This window comes from Geotrypetes seraphini, chromosome 6, assembly GCF_902459505.1.
Source record: "Geotrypetes seraphini chromosome 6, aGeoSer1.1, whole genome shotgun sequence".
NCBI lineage: Eukaryota > Metazoa > Chordata > Amphibia > Gymnophiona > Dermophiidae > Geotrypetes > Geotrypetes seraphini.
In genome coordinates this window covers 221,362,738-221,380,554 of record NC_047089.1, presented here as the reverse complement: position 1 = coordinate 221,380,554, position 17,817 = coordinate 221,362,738, and the positions used below count along the sequence as shown (strand labels likewise).

General features: G+C 49.3%; 1 protein-coding gene across 3 annotated transcripts in view; it reads right to left on the bottom strand.

Moving 5' to 3' along the window:
- Positions 1 to 17,817, bottom strand: part of CCAR2 (cell cycle and apoptosis regulator 2) — a 106,153-nt gene that overhangs the window by 11,527 nt on the left and 76,809 nt on the right. For all 3 annotated transcript variants that reach the window (XM_033949856.1, XM_033949857.1, XM_033949855.1), the window contains exons 17-20: positions 8,584 to 8,663; positions 8,080 to 8,226; positions 6,585 to 6,705; positions 3,680 to 3,874 (exon numbers count right to left, since the gene is read on the bottom strand). In XM_033949856.1, the coding sequence (XP_033805747.1) occupies positions 3,680 to 3,874; positions 6,585 to 6,705; positions 8,080 to 8,226; positions 8,584 to 8,663 (543 nt within the window). The remainder of the gene's footprint in view (positions 1 to 3,679; positions 3,875 to 6,584; positions 6,706 to 8,079; positions 8,227 to 8,583; positions 8,664 to 17,817) is intronic.

Here is a 17,817-nt window from a genome sequence, read left to right as displayed (position 1 = left end):
TTTTAAGAGAAAATGGGATAAGCATGTGGGATCACCTCAAGGAAGAAATTAGGGGGTGGGTCATTACAGTGGGCAGACTTGTTGGGCCATGGCCCTTTTCTGATGTCATCTTCTATGTTTCTATCTGAATTCTAGAAAGCATGGGACAAGCACATAGGATCTCTAAGGGAGAGGAAGGGATAGCAGATGGTATGGAAGGGCAGACTGGATAAGCCTCGTGGTCTCTATCCACCATTAGTTTCTATGTCTATATATTCGTGAGTGGAGTGAAATGAGCAAATATAAACTGATCGTTTACTTTCTCAAAAAGTACTACAACTAGGGAACCCACCATGAAGTTATTAAGAAGTATATTTGCAACTAATCATAAAAAATATTTTTTCACTCACTCAACAAATCTGAAATTTATTTGCTGGAGGAAATGATAAAAGCAGTTAAAAGTAGCTGTGTTTAAAAAAAAAAGTTTTGCAAAAAATTTATATAATGCCATAAGCTATTCTAAGGTAGATCTAGGGAAAGCCACTGGTTATCCCTAAGAGTAAATAACATGAAATCTAGCTAATTTCTGGGATCCTGCCATTTACTTGTGATTTGGATTGGCAACTGTTGGAAACAGCATGCTTAGCTAGATGAACCTTTGATCTGACCAATTGCCTAGTATGGCAAAATGAGTACAAGATTGTTTGGTATGTATGTCGATAGATTGTGAAATCAAGAATAGAGGAGAAAGAGCTGGATTTTCCAGGGAAGAGGTGCTATGTGTATTATGACAGGACATAGCAGTAGTAAGAAAAAAAGGAGAAATTTGAATTTACCTGTTAATTTCCTTTCCTTGAGTTCTGACAGACCAGTTGAAACAAGGGGTTATGTCACCCTGCCAGTAGATGGTGACAGAGAAAACCAGTATAGAGTTAATTTACTCTCTCTGTAAGGGACTGGTGTTGTCTTCAGTTCCTCAGTGTACTATATCAAAGCTAAGACTACTGAAAACAATTCTTATGTTTTGAGTTTCCAGTTCACCTCCAAAGCCAATCTTACTGCAGTCAAAATCATCAGCTCATGGTCACTATGCCAGAAATGAAAATGCCATACACCAAGGGAACAACTACCTTCAGAAAGGGCTATAACCTACTTACTTTTAGCTTTCTGAATCTGTCTGACTAAGAACCCTTGATTGACAAAGCTTTCCATGGGTGGGTTCTGGACTGGTCTGGGAGGACTCAAAAAAAGGAAATTAGAAAGAGAAATTAATGTCTTATTTACTCATTTTCTTTCCTTTAATCCATCCAGACTATCCCAGACATGTGTGTTTGCCTTCTCCTAAGAAAGAGAAACTTTTTAAAGATGCCTATGATGAATAGAGTAGACTTGGAACTCAATTTCAGTTATTCTACATGCCCTTTCATTTTTCCCTCCCCCAGGTTTTTTTCATAGAAACATTGTAATCCCACCCACCTCCCTTTGTATCATGTAAAGTTTCCCTTTTATCTGTATCATATTTTAACTGTATTTGTCAGATCCCCTTATTTTTTAATTGTTATGTAAACCGCTTAGGATGGTTAAGCGTTATATCAAGCTTAAATAAACTTGAACTTGAAATTTGATGTTCTGCATCCTCTATAAGCCCTGCCATGCCAGTCTTGGAAACAGATCTTGTGGTGTGAATGCTTTGATTAAGCAACACCGATTGTGATTTTACTAGCACGGTGAGACACTCCATGGTGAATTTCAGCAGATGTTGGGGACATTAGTGCTCTATATGTATTGGCATAGTGGGCAATCTTCTGTACCTTGAAGATGAATCACACCATGTGTGGGCTAAATTCCCAGCACCATGCAGAGGAACTTGAGAGCTACGAGTTACTGTATGGGAAGAGGCACTTGGGAGCTTTCAGCTAGTATTATTATGAGCAGCAGTAGCAACATTTCATGCTTTGTTTCAGAAAGTCATGATGAGAGTCGTGTTTTCAATTTTTTTTTTTTTTAATGAGCAAGAGGATTCAAAAGGAACTGATTTTACATCAGTGCAGAATCTTCTAAAAACTCCCTAAGCACAGAGCCCATATTGTGATAAGAAGACTTCTAATTGCACTTACCACACTGAGACATTGCACAAAGGGCCCAAACATCAGATACACCTATCATGAAAGCCTCAAAGGGATATTTTGTTAGGACAATTACTAATTAACAATTAACAAATTACTAGAAAATCATGTAGGACTCTCATATGACACCGTATTATTTGGTACTGCAATGAGAACTCAGAGTCCGATTTCAGTAAATAATAATAAGCTGCTATTAATATTGACAGGAGTCGCCATGCAACAAATCACTCAAAATTGGAAAGATTACACCAAATTAAATTATATGTTCTGGTGGAACTCTGTCTGTCATATTTACAAAATGGAAAAAGTATTAGCATTACAACATGGAAATTTTCATAATTTCAAAAAAATTTGGCAACCATTGACTAATTATTCTAATGATTAGACTTCTTAGCACAATTATAGTACTTATATAGGAATGGGGTGGGATTTGCATAAATATTAAAATCATTATTTGTAAAATGGGGAGGGAGTTATAACTTCTGATTATATATAATTTACAATATATACTGTTTATAAATTAAGTTGTATTAATGATAAATACAATGATATATAGTAATTAATTATATTACTTAAGAATCAATTATTGTAAAAATTGAAAATTTATAAATAAAATTAAAAAATAAAAAATAAAAAATTTCTGTACTTGTGAACAACACCCCTATCAGTTCAAGTTCAACAGAGTTAATGTTGAAGGTAATATTTTTTCTCTGTGCTTAAGAGACATTTTGGCAAGTAATTGTTACATTATTAAGTAACAGATAGACAGCAAATCAACCCTTAGTGCAGAGCAGACAAAACAGGCTAAGGAGAAAGAGCATCCATCAGGAAGGAATGCACAAGCATGTTCAGAAAACCATCTAGACTTTTCTGAGCTATTGAAGAGCAGATTTTGTCTAGTACCGTCACCTAATGATGTCACCTATGTTTAGTAGCCTTATCCAGTTTGCCAAGAGAAAATCATAATCCATGTAGAATCTCATCCTCCCAGGAAAGTTTTGCACAGACTCTAAGGCAGGGGTTCTTAACCTGGGGTCCTTGGATGGGTTTCAGGGGGGGGGGGTGTCTGTGAGGGTCAGATAAAAATTAACATTTTATAATCACTATACAACCCATTACTGTTGATTTCTCTTGCAGATAACAAGAGAGTAGATGTAGTATTAGTAATGGTAGTAAAAAGCGTAGTGGTAGATCTGTTTTAATATGCACAAGAGGATTGTATTCCATAATTATAATGAGTGGCCTTTTTTTTGCATAAAAAGGAGGGATTTTTTAGATTGCTTAAAGTTTAATAATACTTTGTGTATGTCATATATGTATGAGACAATAAAATCTCAATAAATAAAGTGCATTATATTCTTTGCATGCAAAGTTGTGTTTATGTGAATATTTCTGGGGAAGGGGGTCCATAGCTTTCATCAGATTCTTAAAGGGGTCCATGACTCAAAAAAGATTAAGAATTACTGCTCTAAGGGAAGAATCTAGTCCATCTCTCAAGGTGCGAGTGCAGGAGAAGAGGGCTTCCTTCCTATCCATCACTACTCCCTCTTCACACAGTGCTTCCTAGTGCTCACCTAGTTTGTTTTCCAGAGAATGGATCTTGTTCTCCAGCTGTAAACGTCCATTTTCTGTCTGCTCCATCTTCTCCAGCAGGTTCTTCACATTTATCAGTGTTCCATTATAGGGCAGCAGATCCTGCTGCTCTGCTAGTGCTTGTTGCATTGCTGGGACTGTAGGCCCCAGTGACGACGGCAGGAAAGAGAGGTTCCCTGCAGGAAAGAAACAAGAGTTAGATGCAGTATGGACACCATGGCAAGCAAAGCCAAATGTGCCACAGACATAGCCCCTGTTCAGCTTTGCCACCTACCGTATTTTCGCGGATATAACGCGCGCGTTATACGCGATTTTACCTACCGCGCATACCCCTCGCGCGTTATATGCCTGAGCGCGGTATAGAAAAGTTTTTAAACATAGTTCCCACCCCGCCCGACGCCCGATTCACCCCCCCAGCAGGACCGCTCGCACCCCCACCCCGAACGACCGCTCGCACGCGCTCCCACCCGCACCCGCATCCACGATCGGAGCAAGAGGGAGCCCAAGCCCTCTTGCCCGGCCGACTCCCCGACGTCCGATACATCCCCCCCCCCTCCCGAAGGACCGCCGACTTCCCGACAATATCGGGCCAGGAGGGAGCCCAAACCCTCCTGGCCACGGCGACCCCCTAACCCCACCCCGCACTACATTACGGGCAGGAGGGATCCCAGGCCCTCCTGCCCTCGACGCAAACCCCCTCCCCCCAACGACCGCCCCCCCCCCCAAGAACCTCCGCCCGTCCCCCAGCCGACCCGCGACCCCCCTGGCCGACCCCCACGACACCCCCACCCGCCTTCCCCGTACCTTTGTGTAGTTGGGCCAGAAGGGAGCCCAAACCCTCCTGGCCACGGCGACCCCCTAACCCCACCCCGCACTACATTACGGGCAGGAGGGATCCCAGGCCCTCCTGCCCTCGACGCAAACCCCCCTCCCTCCAACGACCGCCCCCCCCCAAGAACCTCCGACCGCCCCCCCAGCCGACCCGCGACCCCCCTGGCCGACCCCCACGACCCCCCCACCCCCCTTCCCCGTACCTTTGGAAGTTGGCCGGACAGACGGGAGCCAAACCCGCCTGTCCGGCAGGCAGCCAACGAAGGAATGAGGCCGGATTGGCCCATCCGTCCTAAAGCTCCGCCTACTGGTGGGGCCTAAGGCGCGTGGGCCAATCAGAATAGGCCCTGGAGCCTTAGGTCCCACCTGGGGGCGCGGCCTGAGACACATGGTCGGGTTTGGCCCATGTGCCTCAGGCCGCGCCCCCAGGTGGGACCTAAGGCTCCAGGGCCTATTCTGATTGGCCCACGCGCCTTAGGCCCCACCAGTAGGCGGAGCTTTAGGACGGATGGGCCAATCCGGCCTCATTCCTTCGTTGGCTGCCTGCCGGACAGGCGGGTTTGGCTCCCGTCTGTCCGGCCAACTTCCAAAGGTACGGGGAAGGGGGGTGGGGGGGTCGTGGGGGTCGGCCAGGGGGGTCGCGGGTCGGCTGGGGGACGGGCGGAGGTTCTTGGGGGGGGGGGCGGTCGTTGGGGGGAGGGGGTTTGCGTCGAGGGCAGGAGGGCCTGGGATCCCTCCTGCCCGTAATGTAGTGCGGGGTGGGGTTAGGGGGTCGCCGTGGCCAGGAGGGTTTGGGCTCCCTCCTGGCCCGATATTGTTGGGGAGTCGGCGGTCCTTCGGGGTGAGGGTGCGAGTGGTCCTGCCGGGGGGGATGTATCGGACGTCGGGGGGGGGGGCATCAGGCTTTCAGGATGGGGACAGACCTTCAAGGGGGGACAGGACTTCAAGGGGGGACAGTGCACGGAAAGTCAGGGGGGTGAACGGAGAGTCAGGACAGCGCACGGAAAGTCAGGGCAGTGCACGGAAGTCAGGGGGGGTGAACGGAGAGTCGGGACAGCGCACGGAAAGTCAGGGCGGGCGAAAGGAGCGTCGGGCATCATGCGCGTTATATGCCTGAGCGCGGTATAGAAAAGTTTTGGTACATATCATCGTGATTTCTGCGCGCTATACCCCTGTGCGCGTTTTACACAGGTGCGCGTTATATCCGCGAAAATACGGTAATTCATTCAGTCAGTGAATAGTCATGTTGGAAATCTGTCTATGATATCCACAGAGAATACACTGAATGACTCTCATGCTCATCATATTTCCCTTCAACCATAATCTGGGCCAGTCTGGTTTCTGTAAGATGGCTGAGTTCCTTTTCAAAAGGTACGTTTATCAGCATGGTGTTTTTAACACTATATCTTCATAGACTCGCAATATTGGTTTGTCACTTACATGTCTGGGACTCCTGATGCAGGCTATGTAGCTGAAACACGGTTCATGGTAAGTCCATGATTTACATGATTTGACACATGTTTTTATGATTGACAAAGACTACTACACGGATGGATTTTATGTCTGATTGCTAATAAAGTGGGTTTTGAAGACCAGGCACGCTCTTCTCTCTACTATTGGGCCTTGTGTTTAGTCACGCAGAGGTGATCATCTTCTTTTTGGTGGCCAGTTTCTTCTGTAAGATGGCTTCCACTGATGCAAAAACACAACTTTATATCTCTATCCTATCTTAGCTGAAAGTTCAGCTTATAGTTTATACTTGGGAGAGTGGCTATGTAACTCTTTGCAAGTCTCATATCTACTGAGGGCATTAAAACTGCATCAGCAGCAGGATTGAGACCAGATGAACGCTTGGCTCTGACTGCTCTGTACATCTGCTGTTCCTCCACTTCTTTGCACAGACAGCTCAATTGAACCCTCAGTTTTGTCATGTTGAAACCAGTGGCATCCCATGAACAAGGTGTGTTGAGTTTTATACACAGGGACTCAGATTATATCTTCTTGCTTATTTCTTTCTAAGCAGGAGTGACAGCAGAAGTTTGACTCTCCACCTACCACACAAGTTGTCCTCTTGAATTTGCTCACTGCTGGCAGTTTCTAAGTTTTCCTGATTGAACTGGAGAGTTCTGTAATAGCATACGAACCGTGGTACCACCTTATCCACCAAGATCTTCACCTGTGACCAAAACACACAGACTGAAAGAATACTTGTTGCATTGTCATGGGTTCAGATTTGTAGTTTGCTCACTTATTTGTTTACAAGGACTTCTAAACCTCCTTCCTTGCCTTATGAGATATCCAAAGTGGTGTATAAAACTACACAAAACATTACAAAATATATATAAAAATAAATCATAAGAAAGAAACACACACATACATAAAATAAAGTAAGTAGCCAAGCAAAACTTAAAAGACCAAAAGCATTACAAAAAAGGAATACAACCAACAATTTATTTCAGAAAAAGAGCCTTACTTGTACTTGAGGGATGTTACTTTAGTGTTGTTATGAATCCTTCATTGCCTGTAAACCAGTAACACCATAGATTCTCCCTATCACTACTTAGAGACAGCATCTTTAATCAGTGAGATTGGTGGCCTAATGGTTAGAGCTACAGCTGCTCCTTGTGACCCTGAGCAAGTCACTTAATTCTCCATTGCCTCAGGTACATTAGATAGAATGTGAGCCCATTGAGACAGATAGGAAAAAAAAAATGCTCAAGTACCTGAATGTAAACCACTAAGAACCTCCATTGTTAGGCGGTATATAAATAACTATTAATAATAATAATAATATAAAAGATTAGATATGTTCTGCGGACATAGTTATATCAGTATAGTATGATTAAATATAACTGGTTGCATAAATATCTGGTCATCTTTAACCTATCACATTTAGTGATGCTGGTTTAACCAGATTGCTCTTTAAATATCTAATTAACTTTAAAATGAATTCAAACACTGCTAACTATTGACTTAATTGCTTCTTAAACTTTTGCTGATAACTCCACAGCTGGTCAGCTTTTCAGGTTATCCACAACGATGAAACATGAATAAATTTGTCTATGTTCTCTCAGGGTTTCCGCAACTGGCACTGTGCTTGTTGCAGGTTTCCGGGTCTTGCTACGTCTTTGTCAGGTAGAAACCCGACAAAGACGCGATCCGGAAACCTGCAACAAAATTGTCCATGTTATGCAGTATTTGTTCCATCTTCCTTAGGCATATAGTTGCTCTTCAGTGTAGACATGCTTATTTTATACATGTTCATTGTGAATTTTCTGAAAATGTGACTGGTTGTGGGTCATCAGGGGAGTTTCAGAAGCCAGGATTGAACATTTGCATATTTAACTGCTGAACCATACAATTCCAATGGGGTTTTAGTACACTGTATGATGGCCACCCCACAGGATCAGCAAGTGCCATTGGAACTTGACTTGGATGGAAAAGGATAAAGGAAAGAAAAGGTATCAAGTGGAAAAGAAAGAGTTGTTGATTTTTCCTACAGCAAATTATCCATGAATCATCTGAACAGGATTTATGGGCTGTGTGGTACCTGCTCTGTAGAAAGATGCAGCCCCAGTGTAAGGAAGAGTTTTTCCAGGTCTCTTCTCTGAATGTAACCACAGAAGTTCAAGTCAAAGTATACAAAGCCAAGAAGAGCTTCCAAGGGGAGGACTGCGGTTGGTGAGGAATCTTTCTCCTGTAAAATAAGGATACTCATAAAGCATAGGTACAAACACTGCCATATAGGTTCATCTAGTGGATAAGATACTTCAGGGCTCAAAACACACAAACATGAAGATGATCTGATTCAAAGCAAAAACTTAACAGGAGAGCTCTCAAAACCAGCCCCCAACACCAATCACCCCTTGGGATCTTGCTAGGTACTTGGGATCTGGGTTGGCCACTGTTGGAAACAGGATACTGGGCTTGATAGACCTTCAGTCTGTCCCAGTATGGCAATTCTTATATTCTTATGAGTCAGAAAACTCACAGAAACTAACAAGTCATGGATTATATTGCACAAATGATGCTGTATCAAAAGGAACAAACTTACCATCTCATGATGAGAAGAAACCTCCATCTCTGATTGATTCGAACCATTTGACTTCAGCTCAGCATCTTCCAGTTTACAGCCTGTAAAAGAAACACAGGTTTTACCTGGATGGCATTATGAGAAGAGCTGGTATATCCTGACAGCACAGTATCTGTTTCATTATCCCTTCACATTTTAAAAAAAGATGTCAGTGACCAAAGCCCCAAGAACTTACCTACAATGGCAACACCCCAAGAGAAGAAAGCATAAATACAAGATAGCTAACAGATATGAGAGAGAGGGGATGCTATGAATTAAGTGACAAAATGTTCTGATTCTATTATTACATTTTGTTTCTGCTATCTTTAGAGGTTGAAAAGGAGAAATTAGGTTCTTACCTGCTAATTTTCTTTCTGTTAGCTTGTAGACTGGTAAAGTCCTTACAAATGGGACATACCAAAACAGTACCCATTAAGGGTGAGACCCTCGAAGGACTGACAACAGAACACGTTCACCAAATACCGCATCCCGACATGTGTGAACAACCACACGGTAGTGTCTGACAAAGGAATGCAGAGAAGACCAAACTGCAGCCTTGCAAATATCTACCGGAGGCACTCAGCTCAAGAAGCTGCCTGACCCCTAGTGGAATGAGCCTTGAGAAAGTCGGGAACAGACTTCTTCTTCAGAAGATAAGCGGAAGCAATAGTCTCCTTGATCCAGTGTGCAATCATAGCCTTAGAAGCGCCATCCCCCTTACGAGGACCCGTTAGAAGGACAAAGAGATGATCTGATTTCCTATCTCCTCTGACCTCTGTACATAAGAGTGAAGAACCCGACTGACATCCAACTTGCACAGCCGTCTCTGCTCAGAAGAGCCCTTCCTACAACCCAATACCGGGAGGACTACAGATTGATTGACATGAAAAGGAGAAACCACTTCTGGCAGAAAGGAAGGAACAGGCCTCAAGACAACTCCAAGAAGGGAGCCCTACAAGAGAAAGCCTGTAACTCAGAAACACATCTAGTTGAAGTAATGGCCACCAGTGTTCCCTCTAAGCGGGCGGGTGTTGTGAGCAAACTTTTTTCACCGTGAGCCAAAAATATCGGGCGCCAGCAAGTTATGAGCCAACTCGCCCGATTCTCCTCTCGCCGCCCTGCCATCTGCCGTACGCCTCTTCCGATCGTGCGCTGTGACGAGAAACGTGTGCGCTGCGATGTAATATTTTGTGCGCCAGCGCACGCCAGCGCAGCTTAGCGGGAACACTGGTTCAAATGGTTTTATTTATTTCCCCAAATTTATTTTTGTTATACGCATTGAAAATATTTGATATTGCGTTTAAATCAAAATCTCAATAAACTTGAAACGAGTGCCCGTGAGATTGTGGGAGGGTTAAATACTCAAAACTTAGAAGTTTTTGCTACGCCAGCTTTCTGGTATCTTTACATACAGTGGCGTACCTAGCATATGTAACATCCGGGGCCCATCATTTTTTGGCACCCCCCCCCCCCATCTGTAAGAAAAACATGATTTTTAGTAACAAACCACACGTCACACATGAGTACCTAGGAAAAGGCAGCATCTTACATATTGCAGTGAGCAGTACATCAATACACCCATTGTAAAACTAAACAAGCCAGACCAGCACAGATCAATCCTACACCATCAATCCTAACAGAAAACCATGTCTTTCGAACACACAGAACACAGAAAACACCTTCGCCTAGTAAGGAATATGTAATCACAAACTAACCCCTCCCTCTTTTACAAAACTGTAGTGTGGATTTTAGCTACGGAGGTAACAGCTCTGATGCTCATAAAATTCTGAGCATCAGAGCTGCTACCACCAAGGCTGGTGCTAAAAACGCTTCACAGTTTTGTAAAAGGGGGGATAAAATAAAAATACATAGACAAAGGTTAAATTGAACCAGCAAGAAGCTGGACTCTGCATACAATGCTTCACAGAAACAGTGACACATGTCTCCTAAAGCAATAAATAAATAGAAATTTTTTTCTACCTTTGTCTTCTGTGGTTTCTCCTTTCCTCATCTTCTTGTAACTCTCTTCCTTCCATTCACTGTCTGCCGTCTCTCTTCCCCTATATGGCATCTTCTCTCCTTCTATGCCCCTTCCAGAAACTGTATGCCTCCCCCTTCCATCTCTCCTTTCACCCCATTGGTCTGGCATCTCTCTCCTCGCCTTCCCTCTCCCACACCTCTCCTCATAGTCTGGTATCTCCCCTTCCCTGATTCTCTGGCATCTCTCTCCTTTCCTTTTCTTCCATCTTTCGTTCCCCCTCCATGCTCTCACATCTCCCCCTTCCTTTTCCCTTAGACTGGCATACCTTCCTCCTATGCTCCAAGCCCTGGCATCTCCTTTAATTCCCTCCCTCATCTTCCTTCTCCCTCCAGCTGGGTACCGCAACACTCTTCCCTGCAGCTCTGCACTTCCCCACAATTGCCATGCTTCGGTTCCTCTTCTTCCTTCCTTCCTCCCCCCCCCCCCGCGGGACCCTGCGGCACCATCAACTCTTACTCCCTCTAATGTCGGCCCTGCAGCTCCAGACTTCCTCGCACCTTCTCCCCTCCCCCTTTGGATCGCTATTATTTTAAATGTTATAGCCGCGGAGCTGTATCCATCAGTGGAGATGTCTAACCTCGGCCTGCCCCGGAACTCTTACTGCAGCAGCCGCCCGTCTAGGCAGGAACAGGAAGTCACTGTTGCAGTAAGAGTTCCGGGGCAGGCCGAGGTTAGACATCTCCACTGATGGATACAGCTCCGCGGCTATAACATTTAAAATAATAGCGATCCAAAGGGGGAGGGGAGAAGGTGCGAGGAAGTCTGGAGCTGCAGGGCCGACATTAGAGGGAGTAAGAGTTGATGGTGCCGCAGGGTCCCGCGGGGGGGGAGGGGGGGAGGAAGGAAGGAAGAAGAGGAACCGAAGCATGGCAATTGTGGGGAAGTGCAATCCCCCCAATGCGTCCCCTTACCTTACCTCCCCTTACCTTTGCGACGCGTGTGTGCGCTGTGAAGAGAAACTTTGCGCTGCGATGTAATATTTTGTGCGCGCGCGCAGGCCAGCGCACCTTAGCGGGAACACTGATGGCCACCAAGAAGACCACCTTAAGAGTAAGGTCCTTCAAAGAGCAGTCGCCCAACGGTTCAAAAGGAGGGCACACCAGAACGGACAGAACCAGATTCAGATCCCAAGATGGAACAGAGGGTAGTACGGGAGGCCTGAGCAACTTGGCCGCCCGCAAGAAGCGAATCACATCAGGAATGGCAGTCAAACGCTGACCTTTCAAGAACCCCTGAAAAGCTGACAAGGCCACAAGCTGAATCCGGAGAGAAGACCAAGCCAGTCCCCTATCCAGGCCATCCTTTAAGAATTCTAAGAGGTTAGGCAGGGAAGCGCGAAAATAGACTACCGTATTTTCACGCATATAACGCGCGCGTTATACGTGTTTTTACAAACCGTGCATAACCTTGCGCGGTATACGCGTGAGCGCGCTATATAAAAATGTTTTTTACATAGTTCCCCCTCCCCCGACGCACCCCCACCCCGAATGACCGCTCGCACGCACTCCCACCCGCACCCCCACCCTGAAGGACCGTTCGCACCCCCACAGCCTCCCGACCCCCCCCCCCATCATGTAGAAGCTCCTACCGGTGTCCTGCTGCTTCCTCTTGGCGGTCCCGGCCCTTCTGTGAGCCCTGCGCCTGCTGCTTCCTCTTCCGGCGGTTCGCCCTTTCTCTAACGTCAAGCCCTCTTACCCCGCCGACTCCCCGACACGATCGGGGCAAGAGGGAGCTCAAGCTCTCTTGCCCCAGTCAACCGCGGCACCCCGACACGATCGGGGCAAGAGGGAGCTCAAGCCCTCTTGCCCCTGCCAATGGCGGCACCCCCGACACGATCGGGGTAAGAGGGAGCTCAAGCCCTCTTGCCCCCCCCCAACACGATCGGGGCAAAAGGGAGCCCAAGCCCTCTTGCCCCGCCAACTCCCCAACACCCCGACAATATCGGGCCAGGAGGGAGCCCAAACCCTCCTGGCCATGGCGACCCCCTACCCCCACCCCACACTACATTACGGGCAGGAGGGATCCCAGGCCCTCCTGCCCTCGACGCAAACCCCCTCCCCCCAACGACCGCCCCCCCAAAGAACCTCCGACCGCACCCCCCAGCCGACCCACGATCCCCCTGGCCGACCCCCACGACACCCCCACCCTCCTTCCCCGTACCTTTGTGTAGTTGGCCGGACAGACAGGAGCCAAACCCGCCTGTCCGGCAGGCAGCCAACGACGGAATGAGGCCGGATTGGCCCATCCGTCCCAAAGCTCCGCCTACTGGTGGAGCCTAAGGCACCTGGGCCAATCAGAATAGGCCCGGGAGCATTAGGTCCCACCTGGGGGCGGAGCCTTGGGCACATGGTCGGGTTGGGTCCATGTGCCTCAGGCCCCGCCCCCAGGAGGGACCTAAGGCTCCCGGGCCTATTCTGATTTGCCCAGGCGCCTTAGGCCCCACCAATAGGCAGAGCTTTGGGACGGATGGGCCAATCCGGCCTCATTCCGTCGTTGGCTGCCTGCCGGACAGGCGGGTTTGGCTCCCGTCTGTCCGGCCAACTACACAAAGGTACGGGGAAGGGGGTGGGGGTGTCGTGGGGGTCGGCCAGGGGGGTCGCGGGTCGGCTGGGGGGGCGGTCGGAGGTTCTTTGGGGGGGGGCGGTCGTTGGGGGGAGGGGGGGTTGCGTCGAGGGCAGGAGGGCCTGGGATCCCTCCTGCCGTAATGTAGTGCGGGGTGAGGGTAGGGGTCGCCGTGGCCAGGAGGGTTTGGGCTCCCTCCTGGCCCGATATTGTCGGGGAGTTGGGGAGTCGGCGGGGCAAGAGGGCTTGGGCTCCCTTTTGCCCCGATCGTGTCGGGGGGCAAGAGGTCTTGAGCTCCCTCTTGCCCCGATCGTGTCGGGGGTGCCACGGTTGGCTGGGCAAGGGGTCTTGAGCTCCCTCTTGCCCCGATCGTGTCGGGGTGCCGCGGTTGGCTGGGGCAAGAGGGCTTGAGCTCCCTCTTGCCCTGATCATGTCGGGGAGTTGGGGAGTCAGCGGGGCAAGAGGGCTTGGACTCCCTTTTGCCCCGATCGTGTCGGGGGGGCATGAGGGCTTGAGCTCCCTCTTGCCCTGATCGTGTCGGGGGTGCCGCGGTTGGCTGGGGCAAGAGGGCTTGAGCTCCCTCTTGCCCCGATCGTGTCGGGGAGTCGGCGGGGCAAGAGGGATTGACGTTAGGGAAAGGGCGAACCGCTGGAAGAGGAAGCAGCGCAGGGCTCACGGAAGGGCCGGGACCGCCAAGAGAAAGCAGCAGGACACCGGTAGGAGCTTCTACATGATGGGGGGGGGGGTCGGGAGGCTGTGGGGGTGCGAGCGGTCCTTCAGGGTGGGGGTGCGGGTGGGAGTGCGTGCGAGCGGTCCTTCGGGGTGGGGGTGCGAGCGGTCCTGCGGGGGGGGGGGGGTGAATCGGACGTCGGGGGGGGGCATCAGGCTTTCAGGGTGGGGACAGGACTTCAAGGGGGAGAGGAGAGTCGGGGCGGGCGAAAGGAGAGTCGGGCAGCGTGCGCGGTATATAAAAATTTCTGTACATAAATTTGTGTTTTCCGCGCGCTATACCCGTGTGCGCGTTTTACACGGGTGCGCGTTATCTACGTGAAAATACGGTACTCCACGCACATCACACCACTCCTCAAATAGACGCGAAACCCTCACATAAGCCTGAGAGGTGGAAAGCCTCCGGGATCCCAAGAGCATTGAGATCACTTTATCTGAATATCCCTTCTTACCTAGGCGACCCCTTTCAAGAGCCAAGCCATAAGACAAAAGGGACCTGGATCGAACATTGGTATGGGACCCTGAGTTAGAAGGTCGTCCAAGAGAGGCAGAGGCCAATCCGGAGCCACCAGAACCACGAGGCCCAGATGGCGAATTATGTGGAGAATAACTCTGCCCACTAATGGCCATGGAGGGAACACATACAACAGCCCCTCCTTGGCCATGGTTGAACCAGAGCATCCAGGCCCTCGGCATGACCGTTTCTGCAATGACTGAAGAAGCAGGGTATTTTGACGTTGACACTTGTGGCCATCAGGTCCATGAGGGGCTGACTCCAAGACTGCACTATCAACTGAAAGGCCACGAGGCTTATGACACCGCTCTCCGGGATTTAGCACATGTCGACTTAGGAAGTCTGCCTGAACATTCTCCACTCCAGCTATGTGAGATGCTGAGATCTCTTGAAGGTGAAACTCCGCACAAATCATGAGCAGAGTCGCCTCCTGCACCACCAAAGTGCTCCTGGTGCCCCCCTGATGACTGACATAGGCCAGCGCCGTGGCATTGACCAACAGAACCCCGACTGACTTGCCCATCAGAAAGGACTGGAAGGCTAGCAACGCCAGACGGATGGCTCTGGTCTCCAAAACACTGATCAACCAAGAAGCCTCCTCCATGGACCAGGTGCCCTGAGCTGAGTGACCTAGACACTGAGCCCCCCAACCAAGAAGACGGTTCATAGACAAAACCGCCAAAGACAAAGGCGCGCGCCAACAACTGAGCGCAAGATGGAAGCGCGCGCAGAAGAAAAAGAGTGTTTTTAGGGGCTCCGACGGGGGGGTTTTGTTGGGCCCCCCCCCCCCCACTTTACTTAATACAGATCGCGGCGGCGTTGTGGGGGGTTTGGGGAGTTGAAACTACCCTCATTATACTGGAAACTTAATTGTTTCTCTGGTTTTTAGGGAAAAAGTGAAGTTTTCAGTAAAATGTGGGGGGTTACAACCCCCCAAGCCCCCCACAATGCAGCACGATCTGTATAAAGTAAAGTGGGGGGGGGGTTTCCCCCCAAACCCCCCGTCGGAACCCTTTAAAACAATCATTTTCTTCGGTGCGCACCTCCACGTTGCGCTCAGTTGTCTGCGCGCGTCTTTGTCCCGGCGCGCTTTTGACCTAACACCAAGAAGACTGGCATCCGTGAGCAGCACCATCCACTCCGGCTGATCCAGACTCACCCCTTGTACAAAATGGAGGGGTCTGAATCCACCAGTGAAGACTGCCCCGAGCTATGTCCAGAAGCGGAACAGGGTGATCCAGACTGTGCCTCTGAGGCGACCACCTCCAAAGAAGAGCATACTGAAGAGGACGCATGTGGGCCCGCGACCACCTCACTACATCGAGGCCGCCATCAACTCCAAGACTTGGAGGAAATCCTGCACCTGAGGACACCATAAGCAGGCGAATTTGAGATTGCAATTTGCTCACCCTGACCTCCAGAAGGAATACCTTCCCTAAGGAGGTGTTGAACAGGACCCCCAAGATATTCCAGGCGCCTAGACGGAGACAACCGGCTCTTTGCAAGGTTGACTATCCATCCCAGTGACTGTAGAAACTCCACCACCCGAGCCATGACCCGGGTGCTCTCCTGGAATGACTTGGCTTGAATCAACCAGTCGTCCAGATAAGGATGAACAAGAATGCTCTCTTTGCGCAATGCCGCCTCGATGGAGCCGTGGCCAGACCAAAGGGAAGTGCACAGAATTGATATTGTTGCCCCAAGATCGCAAAGCGCAGGAAATAATGATGGGAGGCCCGAATAGGAATGTGTAAGTAGGCCTCGATCAGATCGAGAGAGGTCAGAAACTCCCCCGGCTGAACCGCCAGAATCATAGACCGCAGAGTTTCCATGCAGAAGGAAGGCACGTGAAGAGCCCTGTTGACCCCCTTCAAATCTAGGATGGGTCGAAAGGTCCCTTCTTTGTTTGTCACCACAAAGTAAATCGAGTACCAACCTGTGTCCCACTCCAGCAGGGGAACTGGAACCACCTTGTGAAGATCCAAAAATCTCTGAAGGGTCTGGCGAAAGGCCTGCTGCTTCCACGCCACCTGCGAGGGAGAAGCGAGAAAACGGTCTGGCGAGGACCGGGCAAACTCCACAGCATAGCCGTCCCGGATCACTTCCAGAACCCACTGATCGGAAGTGATGTCTGCCCACTGTGGATAAAAGTCTCTCAACAGGGCGTCCAAGATGGGCGCTGGCAAGGAGTCATTGTGCAGGATGGGCAGCAGGGGACCTGGTGGGTGCGCTACCCGAACCCCAGCGGGCCCCATGAAAGGACCGAATGCGCTGGAAGAACCTGACTCTTTAGAGCCCAGGAGACTGAAAAGAAGCAGCCCCTCAACCAGAGCGGAAATGGCAGAAATCACGCCAATGCCTACAAGCAGCACCGCCTCGAGTCAGCGGCCTAGGCCTATCCTCAGGCAAACGAGGCACTTTAGAATCAGAGTCTGAACCAACTTGTCCAGGTCCTCACCAAACAAGAAAGATCCTTTAAAAGGAAACTTCGTCAACTTAGCTTTGGACACCGATTTCGCCAAGCGCAAAGCCACAAGGTACGACGTGCTGCCACTCCTAAGGCCAGAGACTTGGCAGAAGCTTGCAAGAAGTCATACATAGCATCCAAGAGATAAGAAGCACCCAATTCAATTTTGGCAACTTCTTGCCTTAGCAAGTCACAATTCTCAGATTTATCATCAAGTACATGCTAAGCCCAACGAAAACACGCCCGAGCCACCAGCCTGCCACACATAGCCGCCTGGACCGACAGAGCTGTCACATCAAAACTCTGTTTAAGGAGGGACTCCAACTTACGCTCCTCCGGGTCCTTCAAGGCCGCACGCCCTCAACAGGCATGGTATGCCGCTTAGAGATGGCCAAGACCACTGCACCCACTACAGGCAACTTCAGAGTATCCTTATCCCCTTCCGGAATGGGATGCATGCGGGCCATGGGGTGCGCAAAGCAAAAAGGGGCTTCCGGCTCCTGCCACTGTGCGAGCATGATGTTCCGAATATCCTGATGCATAGGAAAAGAGTGGGAAGAAGAGTGAATCCCCTTAAGCAAGGGGTCCACCATACGCGGGGGCTCCGACACGGGGTCCTCAAAGTGCAAAACCAAGGAGACCTGAAGGAGTAACTCATGGAGCTCTTCCTGCTGAAAAATGTGCACCACAGATGCATCTTCGCCAGATGGGGGGTGCTTGAACCCCTCGCCAGTGGAATCTGGCCCCCCAAGAGGATCCTGGAATTCTCCCCAAGGGTCCAGGTCCTCAATCACCTTGAGCTCCTCTGGGAAAAAATCCTCATCCCAGAAGACCCTCGGGCATTTGGATGAGAGTAGTAGAGGGGGCAAAACCGCCGCTGTGTGAGGAAGACGGCAAGGGTAA